This window comes from Megalops cyprinoides, chromosome 5, assembly GCF_013368585.1.
Source record: "Megalops cyprinoides isolate fMegCyp1 chromosome 5, fMegCyp1.pri, whole genome shotgun sequence".
Classification (NCBI taxonomy): domain Eukaryota; kingdom Metazoa; phylum Chordata; class Actinopteri; order Elopiformes; family Megalopidae; genus Megalops; species Megalops cyprinoides.
The window spans coordinates 2,786,355-2,798,483 of NC_050587.1; the positions used below are offsets into that span (position 1 = coordinate 2,786,355).

General features: G+C 42.2%; 1 protein-coding gene across 7 annotated transcripts in view; it reads right to left on the minus strand.

Moving 5' to 3' along the window:
- Positions 1-7,136: 7,136 nt before the first annotated feature.
- Positions 7,137-12,129, minus strand: part of dab2ipb (DAB2 interacting protein b) — a 219,230-nt gene continuing 214,237 nt past the window's right edge. For all 7 annotated transcript variants that reach the window (XM_036528500.1, XM_036528501.1, XM_036528502.1 and 4 more), the window contains 2 exons: positions 11,524-11,611; positions 7,137-7,316 (listed from right to left, as the gene is read on the minus strand). In XM_036528500.1, coding sequence (XP_036384393.1) covers positions 7,149-7,316; positions 11,524-11,611 — 256 coding nt within the window. In that variant the 3' untranslated portion in view covers positions 7,137-7,148. The remainder of the gene's footprint in view (positions 7,317-11,523; positions 11,612-12,129) is intronic.

Consider the following 12,129-nt stretch of genomic DNA (forward strand, 5'->3'; position numbering starts at 1 on the left):
AACCACCTGCAGACTACAGTGAAGACTATTAAATACGATGTGATGTAAAAGTTATAGAATATTATAGAAAACATGATACATAATGTTATAGAAAACACAATACATAAATGATATTGCTGGGCCTTTATTTTATTTTCAAAGACATATCATTATATCAGTGCTATTTATGCATGTCTTATTTGTCTTTAACCATAAAAGTGCAATTGCCTTTTTATTGCCTAATTAAGATAAGCATCTCAGTTAAAATGCACCTGTGACCTTTGTTTAAATGGAAAATGCATTTGGTTTGAGCAAGACTCTGACAACCTATATTTGTCTTTGTACTTTGCACATATTAACTTGCAGCTGGGACAATTGATCAGTTGTGGCAAAAAAACAAACAAACAAACAAAAAAAAAAAAAACAAAAGATAACAAACCTGGAGTCAAAAGGTCCTTTTGGCTGCTGACTTAAGACTGAGGCCGGGGCCACACCAGTTGCGTCGCGTGTGCGTGACGGTTACGTCGCTGAACTGCTGCGGCTCGCATGCGTGTGTTTGTCCACACCGCCAGCGTTGCTGCTGCGGCGCTGCTACCGCAAGCCCTATCTTTCTACATTGAGTTTGCCGTTGATAATGGCCATCAATAATAGAGTGTTTGATTTAATTTCATTATACATTTCATTTATATTTAGAGAGAATGTGACACGGATACAGGAACTGTTGAGTTTTATATATATTTATATGTCTGTGACATATTCTACAGATATAGACATCGAAACTAACGGTGTAATGTTGCTAGTAGGGCTGTCACTTTAAATTCGAATATCGAAATTAAATTCGAATTTGTTAATTAACACGTGTTTCGAAAATGAACGGAGAAATCCGATATTAACATTATTGTCATGTATTTAAATTTTATTTGCCAATTTTAAAAATAGAGATAAAAATACGTAGATCATGAACCAAAAATGGAAGAATGCTAAAATTGTTGAAAGAATTGCGAGCCAGCCGACAGCGATCCACTGCTGTTGTGGACGATGACGCACAGCTGGCAGCGAGGTATCTTAGCGTTTCCGGGACGTCAGTACGTTCGGAGCGCGTCTTCTCCACTGCTGGGCGTATAGTTAATAAAAAACGTTCTGCTCTGGACTGCGATCACGTTGATCGGCTTGTGTTCCTGGCAAATAATTTGCATTAGACTAATTTGAACATATTTAATGTACCAGTTAGCCTCAGTTGTTCTCAGGTAGGCTAAGGGCATTTTAAGTTTGAGGTTTTTTTTTTGGACAATCGCTAGTAATCTGTTGGAGTTGTAATAAAATCGTAAATGTGACTATATTAGCCTGCAATGATGCACAGTTTAATGTTTGTGCTTGTTATTATTAGACTAATGTTATGGCAGCCCAATCTCTGCTAACTGACTTTGATTGATACAGTAGGCTAGGCTAGGCCTGCAGTGTTTTTGTGCACGGCACTTTTCGGTAATAAATCCTCATATGGATTGTTTTTTCTGTTTACTTCGCTCTCACGCCCTCTTCTGCATACCCGTCCCAATTACTAGTTAGTTGCCACTGGATTGGCCTATATTTAGCCTTGGAATTTAAAACATTTTAACACGGAAATTCGAATATTAATTCGAACTCATCTTCATTTCTGTTTAAAATATCGAACAGGATTTTTTAATTAAAGTGACAGCCCTAGTTGCTCGTATGAGATCATCCACAATAAGAGAAATAGGCGCATAACGAATATTTACGGTGGCCGAAATGAAAATCGAGACGTTCCGCGACCGTCACTTACACGCGACACATCCGGTGTGGCCCCGGCCTTAGATGTAAAAACACCCTACGGCAACTGGTCATTTGAACTCTGAATTCTTGAAATCTTGAAATCTGTCCAACTGTTTGTGTGATCAGAGGATGACGTGATCTGGGAGATCTTGAAGCATGTTTGCAGTAGCCTTGTTGGTTCTGAAGGAATATTTTCGGATATCAAATATGTTTGGTTGTCTGGTAGAGGATTAACAGGTGCCCTGTTGCTTACAGCATTGATATTTGATATTTGTGTGGAAAGTACAGAAGCAATTAAAAACTGTCCAGTGTGACTTAAGCATATATGAGGATAATCCTTGCAGTTCAGGATCCTTGCAGCTGAAGTACTGGAGGAGCAATGAAATTCTGAGGGTGGTTTGGAATATTAGCTTTGAAAAGGGAGGACGTGGGATTAGTGACTGATTAGTGGCCTCTGTGCCGATTTACTGAAAATAAATACGCAACTGGTTTTGATACACAACCAGCTCTGAAAGTAGAGTGAAAGTGAAAAGGCTGTGGGTTATGAACAGGTGGGGGAAGGACAAATGATGTTCTGCCTACAGGATGGCCATCTTCACTTGTCTGCCAGGTGAGCGGAAATTACCAATATCCAGACAGGGGTACAAGAAATCCTCCAGACTTGAAGATCAAAGGCTCAGCTGACCAGCTGGGTGTTGTAATTCCATTTCATTTCTCCTTTTCCAAGCTCGTCCTGCAGATTTCAAGCAGTCAGAACATCCTGCCATCTTTTGAATGAAGAACTTGTGCTATAGTGAGCTTTAAGCAAACTTCAGTTTCAATGTAATTTATCTGAATCCATTTCATGCACTGAGGGCTACTTTTCTGATATGCAACTGTGGAGAGTAGGGGGATTCAGAGGAGGGTAGGAGCTCCTGTGGAGAGTCTGGGGATTTGGAGGAGGGTAGGGGCTCCTGTGGAGAGTGGGGTATTCTGAGGAGGTGAGGAGCTCCTGTGGAGAGTGGGAGGATTCGGAGAAGATGAGGAGCTCCTGTGGAGAGTGGGAGGATTCTGAGGGGGTGAGGAGCTCCTGTGGAGAGTAGGGAGTAGGTACTTTCTCTAGATGGGAACTCATTTCTGGTGTCCCAGTAAACATGGCAATGAGGCTGGAATCCACTGTACACAGAGACCAAAAGACCATTCTTCTGATTCTTTGATGAAGTTATTAGAATGTCACAGCTGCCCATATTAAAACTGAGAAAGGCTTTATCCCTAACTTATGATGTAGGTACACATTTCGAAATTTTGAAATCTATAAGATAGCTATAAGATATGTTTGAGACTCAGCCAGACTGAAGAACTGGGTAGCCATTGTAATTGCTAAGGTCACGTTGGTGGAGCTGTACAGTGAACAAATGTCAAGTCCAACCAGTGGACTACCCTGAATGATAGAGGATAATGAACCCTAACGGTATGCTTTAGTTTTGAAACCTCTACTCTGATGTACAAACTTACATTCCTGCAAGTGTCAGAAAGACCACTAAAGCAAAAGCAAAAAAGGAAATCACAGACAACACGGGGCAGATACTTAAAATAGCTAAATAAAACTTTAATAATTCTAGTTGCAAATGTACATAAATTGCACAGCCACATTTTTCATAAACACAAACAACTTTCTCTGTACATTATTGTTTTGTCACTGTCATTAACTGAAGCAGACTCCAGCAAATACTTTACTTTCAACATACTTACAAAAGAGTTTCTATAAGAGATTATAAAACAAACACCATTTTTTAGAAACCAGTAATTTTCCACACTGCAGGTCAGAGAGAAAGAGTAAATATCTCCACACTCTTGAGACTTCAGCTTGTTTCCCTCAATGTTGTACGCTATAGCCTTCTCCCTCCCCATGGGTCTAATGTGACATACATGCAGGTGGAAAAGAGTGGAATGGCTCCGGTATTTCATATTTGATTGCAAACCATGTGAAGACAGTGTGTTGTTGAATCCATCCTCCAAAATACGTGGTGAATTTAATCCAATTCCATGACAATTATTTTTCAGAGGCTCCACTATATAGGAGTCTTTCATTTTCAGATTGTTTGTAGGAAGATGAACGGAGAGCCACTTTAACCCTTACAGATTCATACCTGCCTCCTTCTACCATCACATTCAATTCACTGTATTCTGATGATTGTTCATTTGCGGGGGGTACTTTGCATTAAAAGGAAATAAAATCAATAAATAACGTGAAATGTTTAAGTTACTAAATGCACACCCGCCGCTTCCAATCTTCTTGCTTTGGAAAGTCTGTTTCCAAAAAAAAATGATGACCGTAACCTGTTTCTGTATGCTAATGATCCAAGGATGATGATGAGCAAGGTTTTACCCAGATCCAGTGAATCAGATATATCTCAGTCCATTGGAGCAGAACATTTGCACAGACAGCAAGAAGACAGAACCACAGAACTCAACACTGCAGTGATCCCTGCCTATTGTAGTGGTATAGTAGAGTTGCTTCTTATATGATACACAGTATTCTCCGCTTTCAAAGCAAAACACTGACATGGAACTCGTCACACTGCAAGCACCCCTCTATGACACAACATCTGTGAGTGAGCTTCTCGTAACTAGGCATGACAGCAGGCATCCAGCCAGCGCCTCTGATCAGGGGACAAATCAAGATGCTATAAAAGTGCATAGAGCTGTTCTGTTAGAGAAGTGCACGTGCACAGGAGGAGGAAGGGGCATGGAGTTTGTGCTTCTGTTTCTCTAAAGCTCACGTCCCCTTCAGTGAATCAGGTAAAGAGCTAAGTATCTGAGAGCCAGGCCTCTCCCAGGTTCCTCTGCACTCTGTTCCTCTGACACACTGAAAATACATCCTTTGTATTAATTCTATTTTTTTGCTAATATGATCAGTGTTTTCCTTTGAAGGGAAAATATTGCCAACAGACTGAAACAGCAGTAAAATGAAGCTGAAACCGTCTACTGAAGCTGCACCAAAAAAAGAGAACAAAAAATGAAAAAAAAAAAAAAAATCACTGTTCGAACTATTTACAATATTCTTGTGATGTCAGTACAGTAGAGTTAAACACAGGGAACATTTACAAAAAGAGGGTTTTCTTATAACATTAGGTAAAAATATTGTGAACATTTTATTTACATATTGGAGGCATACTGCCTCTTAATACACTCATCTTAATATTTATGTATGCAGCAAATAATATAGTGGAAGTTTGCTCTTCCTTATCATTGGCAACTGAAAACAAATCATACCTTACGTGCTACGGTCCATAGCACTGAGCATGAAACATGCGCGAAAAAAATATATTTTACAGGTAAGAAAAAGAATACAAAAATATACAAAATATAGAGCGCTGAAATGCTGGGTGTGGGTGCTCAGGGGATGGGGCTTAATGGTAGAAAAATGCCACGTTAAAGAGCTTCATCGTGTTTTGGATTAGCATCTTAGCATTCAAAAGAAAGTTTAGGCTCAACGCTAACATGTTATCATTCGATGCAGCATGCTTACTATTGGCAAAAGGAGAGTAGGAGAGGAGGAGAGGAAAGTACTCTTACAGTTACCGTTTCCCCCCCCCCCACGGCTGCTACCCTAGCACGTGAGCAACAATGTTACCAGTCTCCAGTGTATGTTTAAAATGAACTGTCACACCTTTTTCTCACTTGGTGTCAATGCTTGCTGCAGGGTTCTTGGGGCCAGCATTCCCAGGCTACTGAAGTAGGCATAGCTTTAATGTTAGACAGTAGATCAGAACAGTTGGGATTATTAAAGAGAGAAAAAGCCTGCCTGAATGTGTGTTTTAAGTCTGCTTTGACAGCAACTTCCCTGATGGGACCATGGAATTGGCAGCATGTAGAATAGCCAGTGAACTCTATCAGAACCCAAGATGCAATTCTCCAAAGTTTCCAGAAAAGCACTGCCTAGTGTTCACATTACCAGAGACGGCACTGAAACATGTTGAGGGTCAGAAATTCACATGCCGTAAACATTAGTTTAATGTTCATCTTTAAAACTGATTTGACTGAATTGGACTGACAGGGCAACATGAATTGGGCTATGTGTTTTTTTTCTGAATTAGATTAATGGGGGATTTGATAATAAATGTTATGGAACAAAGGGGTGAATATGAGTAACTAATATCTGTTGCTAGAATCTGAACTTTTCACTATGGTCATGTTCCATATCATCCCCTATGCCCCGTCAGACAATGAAAATGTTACTATGCATGTAAATTTGCACCTTCAAGTACACTCAGATGCACTCTTACGTGCACTCTTGCGACCTAACACTCTACACAGACCCCCAAGAAATCCCAGGACCTGAATACATTTAAAGAAATGTTTGCTCTGATCTGGAGAAGTGAGAAATAATTAAAATGGTTGAACACCCACACTTGAAAGAGTAAACTGTGCCCTTTTTGCTGAGCGAGGGTGTAGAACTGTGTAGCAGTGTGGTGTAGTGGTAGGGAGTGGGAATAGTAGCCAAAAGCTTCCTGGTTCGATTCCCCACTGGGAAAGGTACTTAACCCACAACTGCCTCAGTAGATATTCAGCTGTAGAAATGGAAAAACTATAACCTGTGGAAGTCACTCTGGATAAGAGTGTCTATTAAATAACAATAATGTAATGCAATGTGAAATGACTATTCTGAGGTGTGTTTAAGGCTTTGCATGTACCTCGACCTTCAAGAAGTGCACTACAAAGGGCCAAGGTGTAAACCTTTTGGAACACTACCTTGGACTGTGAAATGAAATGCGTAAATAGCTTGATTTATGACTAACAACAGAAGCTTCCATTTGATAAAAAAAAAATTGAAACAGAAAATTTGGCTCTAAAAATGCATAACATACTATAGAGTAAAAACAAGGTCTACACAACCTAGTCCTGACTGGAAAGAAAATTAGTTGTACAAAGTTGGGTGAACACTTGCAGACACTTATGTAATATAGTGGTTTGTCACAAGCTTGAATTAAGTGTTAAGAATGTCCTCACTTCCTCTTAGATAGTCCCTACTGCTTAAGGACTCAGCTGTCGAGGTGCTATTCAGTCATCGATTCAAGGACAAACTGCCCCCATTTGCAGAACGCAGGACACTATCCCAGCCCTCTTCCTGCCTCCTGAGTCCAGAAATGTAAAATTAAAATTAGTACTTCCACTGAAAACAATGGTGTTCTCTAAGAGTCTGACAACAGGCAGCGCTGATAGGTTATCCACATGCTTCTCCCCCCTCCTCTTCTCTCTCCACAGGTCACTCTGTGTGATCCCTTACCTACGTGTCCACAATTGGCACTGCCCCACCTGCAGCCCCCACCTCAACCCCTCCCCCCATCCCCATAACCCCACCCCTGCAGGGGTGTATCCTCACGTGGCCCCGCCCCCTAGCAGTTGCTGCTGTTCCTAAATTCTCCATTCTCGGTGATCTGCAGCTTGGTGGGGTTGGTGGGAGAGATGCCGTTGCGCGTCTGCATGCTGTAGCGCTCCTTCAGCTGTGTCAGGGCACTCATCAGGCGCGCGTTGGCCGCGTCCAGGGAGGCGATGCGTTTCTCCTGCGGAAAAAACAGAGAGGGTCAGCATCAACCCACCTCAGCACAGCACAGAGGCACGCAGACCTGCTCCCGGAGCACTGCATGCAGTTCTATCGTCTGATTCATTCACCCTTATTACAGTTATTGATTCAATTATTGGGTTCAATTATTTCAAATTGTCATCTGCCCAAGATATTGGGAAAATGAGGACTAAGATTCTGATTCAGTTTTTAATTATGTTTTCATATCCTGTTTTTGTGGGTGGTTAGGCCAGGAGTTGGATCATTGATTCATGTTTATTCGGAGAATGAAGTCTCATTACTTTGCGTGTTTGCTGAAGAACAGAAGCTTGGCCTGATTCCAGCACAGCAAGCTGCTACAGCAGCATCCACAGACAAGTTACTCTGTGATTAGAATGCAGTAAAGACTTGCAAATACTAATTAATCCAATCCTACAGTTTGCAACAAACAGCACCATTCCGTGTTAAATCAAGGATCATGCAGTGTTGAATCTACTGGTGGCAACGCAGGCCTGAACCTTAGGTGTATTCACATCCCAGCATAATATATAAATGCTCCAGTAAATTTCCAGCTTTATAAATGGGTACCATGTAAAATGTCAATGAAACAGGCCAGTCTGAATGAGTTCTGAAAATGTAGAGTGTATCAGTTAGCCTGAGAGGAACTGAGTGAGTCATAGACAACCACCTGATCTGGTCAACAAGGGCTTTTGGAGTAAATTGTGATGAGTACTCTATTCTATACTCTACTCTCATTTCAATGCATTCTACCCCCTACTCCTCTTGACACTGCATGCACTGAATGTACTATGGTTCATGCTGACACTGGCGGTAACTGTTGAGAAAAACGCTGCACAAAATATATAAACATGTACCAATAATGAAGAGGAGGAACTGCATTAAAAACCAGCAGTAGGCACAACTTTTAGTCTCACCACTCTCACAAGCCTTACAAAGCCAACTGACTGCTAAACATAAAAACACCTAGTCACTTCAACTGAGCACACCTAACAAAGCTTTAATTACCTTACAGGATAAAGTGTTATCAGTAAACTGACCACCGGAACTATGAGGGGCTGATTAGGAAATATTTCAGACTTTTGTTACACAAACACATATGAAACACGTACACATTCACATGTGAAACTTTCTCACATGCATCCATACGACTGAAAACTCACACACATATATGTGAAATGCTCATATAGACACATGTGAAACGCATTCACACACACATACTTATGAAATGTTCGTACAGATACACATGAAACGGGCACATTCATACATAAACGCTTCACACATGCATGTATGTGAGTGTGCAATGTTACAAAAGTGTGTTTCACATACGTCTATATAAGCACTTCATATGTATGTGTGAGTCCATTCCACCTGTATCTATATGCGCGTTTCATTTGTATGAATGCGCCTGTTTCATGTGTATCTGTATGAACATCTCATAAGTATGTGTGCGTAACATGCGACATGTGTCTATATGAACGTTTCACATATATGTGTGTGAGTTTTCAGTCGTATGGATGCATGTGAGAAAGTTTCACATGTGAATGTGTACGTGTTTCATATGTGTTTGTGTAACAAAAGTCTGAAATATTTCCTAAACGGCCCCTCATATGGAACCAGGTTTGTTAAGTACTGATCTACCACATGAATTCGAAAGATGCATAGTTTGCAGTCTGGCCAGTCATGACTGTCTTAATTTAGACATAATGCTGAATCACATGATCTACTCAGCTGTTAAATAATCTTACAACTGAAAGAGAACCAATGGATAAAACCTCCAGGCACCTGGCACCAATCAGCTGGTCTTGCCTTGACCGAGCTATGCCCACCACATCATGTCTCCCCTGATACTTATTTAAGGTTTTCTGCCACCAGAGGGTGCTGTTTCACTGGGCCCCTCATATTGAAAAGCTGTTTTCACATTTTTTTCAAAGCAGTTGATAATGACTCCTATTTTTTCCTCACAGTGAGTTATAATAATGTCACTAGAAATGCTGGCTAATGCTTGATGCCAACTATACAAAACACGCAAATTGTATTTGGTTCTGTTTTGTAACCACCACTAAAAACTGAAACTGACCATAGAGCTTAACTGTCTCCAAATAGGACACATTCCTGAGAGATCTAGCTGCATTGTACCAAATGGACAATACTACACACGTGTAGCTAAGACATAATCTTTATAGATAAGATAATTTTTCTGTCTGACATCAATTTGAAGACATTTGATGTTCACATGGTTTTGGGCCTTGGTTGTGTTTTGAGTTAAGTGCAGTTGTGTAGCTAGAATTAGCATTGAAACTGCCACTGTGTAATGTTCAGCGCTGTGTACATATTGGCAGGAACCTGGCTTTCCTCAGTTGCAACCTATTTGAGCCAAGAGGAATACCTCCTTTTGACTCAGTTTTCCCTGCTTTGTGTACATTTATGAACACCTCTGTTATGGCATGAGCATAAATCCCCTTTCAACTCGCCTTCACTGGAACTGGAAACAATTCAGATCTCTGGGAAACTGATTGTACGTTAGGCCTTGGTGACATGGTAGGAGGTGACAAAGCTGAAGAGCCAGAGTCTAGCATTCGCGTGGGAGACGTAGGCGTGCTCTGGGGCTGGCACTCCTGCAGGACTCTGCTGTTCTGCTCAGTCAGCCCTCACTGTTCCCAGCGGGCCTTGGTGGCAGACCTCCACTTGTTGTGGTTTGTTAGGAGGCTTCACACCCACCTTCTCTTTTGATTGGGCTCTTAGCCTCTGATTCCATTTCAACACCCACTCAGCCCTCAGAGTTCAGCTCTGTAACTAAACAGTGGATTTCATCGCCTCTCCTGATATTAGTATGCGCTCACAGGCATTGTGTTTATATTATATACATACATGTGTGCATACACATACATGGGTGTGTATGTGTTTGAAATGTGTAATTCATTTTGCCTTGACTGAAGTCAAGTGCAAGCTTAGCTCATGTGCATCAGACCCTGCCATCCAGACAAACTCCTGATATCCAGTCAGATGTGTCAGTCAAACAGCCATCATTGGTTCATGCATGGAGTCTGTTTCACTGCAACGATTGATTAGACTTCCTTTTTTTGTGATTTTTAGTCCCATAGGAATGTACTGGAGAGCCTTCATTTTCTGCAGTGGGCACATTCTCCTTTCTTTAGGAATATGTCATTTTATTGGTTTTGCCTCTTTAGTTAAAGCTCCAGGGGCATCCTTTATCAAACATTTATAGCCACAAATGTGATCCTGCATTTAGGGTCCGAAGATTTCCAAGCAAAATCTGAAATTGACCTCATCAATCTTTATAATTAATCCTGAGAATACATTATTAGGGTGAACAAACACATATGACCGCGGCCATACCTTATGCCGTCTCATTCCGGACCTGCCCACAAAAGATGTGAAAACTGCATCAAGCCAAGACACTGTGATGGCTAAAGACACCGGGGAGCTGCGTGTCTGTGTTACATTTTAGTATGACTAGTGACAGCATGGTTCACCTTGTTCCCTCCCTTGTGCCCGATGTTGAATTTCTTGCTTCCAGCTTCGAATTGAAGCCATTTTTTTCAATTTTCGCAGAGCCTGGCACTCTGATGAAACTTAAATAATGGAATCTTCTAACAAACGGCAGCTTTAATCTTACTTGTCATGCCACTGCCAAGGCAGTCAATCCACATATCAACTTTTTTTTTTAGCTCCCACCTTAGATGCTCTTTTGTCCATTTCAGATTCCTTTTCCTCCATTTTCCCCGCTTAATGACATGTTCCATGTATAACTGGGGGTCTTTTCTAGGTGGACCTGTAATGCATCTGAGTGCAACTATACAACATGGAAGGAAATGCACACACGTGGGTCCTATTCTCCGTTTGCGAATCTCACTTTGACGTTTATGCAAATTATAAAATTTGTTTCTGAAACACAATTTCAGGCCAATTCCTATGAATGTTTGGTAAATGAGGCACCCGGGACTTAAACAGCTGGTCTTTCAGACAGACACACCCCTGATGCCCTGGGTTTAAACTGTTTCTGCAAGAAGAGAAAAGAAGGCTGCGATGTTTGACAGAGGCTCTCTTCGCATCAGTCTGACAGGCCCTCTCTGCGGGAGAACTCACAGCGGAGTGTCTGACTGCTGGCTGATAGGAGCGCTGCTGCCTGAATGCACACACCTTTGGCGGAGCCACCCGGGACTCACCTGCGCCTCGATGATCTTCTGCTTGGAGTCCACCACGGCCTGCATATCCGAGTGGTCCTTCTTCAGCTCCTCCTCCACAGACATTAACCTGCAGCGGGCAACAGGGAATCTGTCAATGCCAGCAACCACAGGAAATGGGCACTGAGGACAGTCTGTCCTCTTTTGGGGGGGGGGGGGGGGGGGTGACTTGTACGTGGTGAAAAGAGGTGGGGCTATACTTTCTGAGCTGCAGAGCATGAGCACAACACCCCGCTTCCTGTCGCACGGCCCCTCTCCTCCTGTTCAGGTTAATAGCACTTCTTCCTCTGCTGCTCACAGCAGGGAGGATGGGGTCAGAGTTCAGCTGTTTCCATCACAGGAGACAGAGGGACTCGGGCCTACATGTGACCCCGGACCTGTGCTTCCCCCCGGGGGATCCATGAACCCCAACATGACCGACTCGCCAGCTCAGCCATTGTAAGGCCGACTTTAATCACATCACTCACCCAGGGTCAGAGAGTGCCGCAAGGAGCAGGTCGCAGCAAAGGAGAGGGCATTACTGTACCGTCAGCAGAACCGGTGAGTTTGCTATGCTCGGCACTGCAAGGAGCCTCTATGAAATCGTTA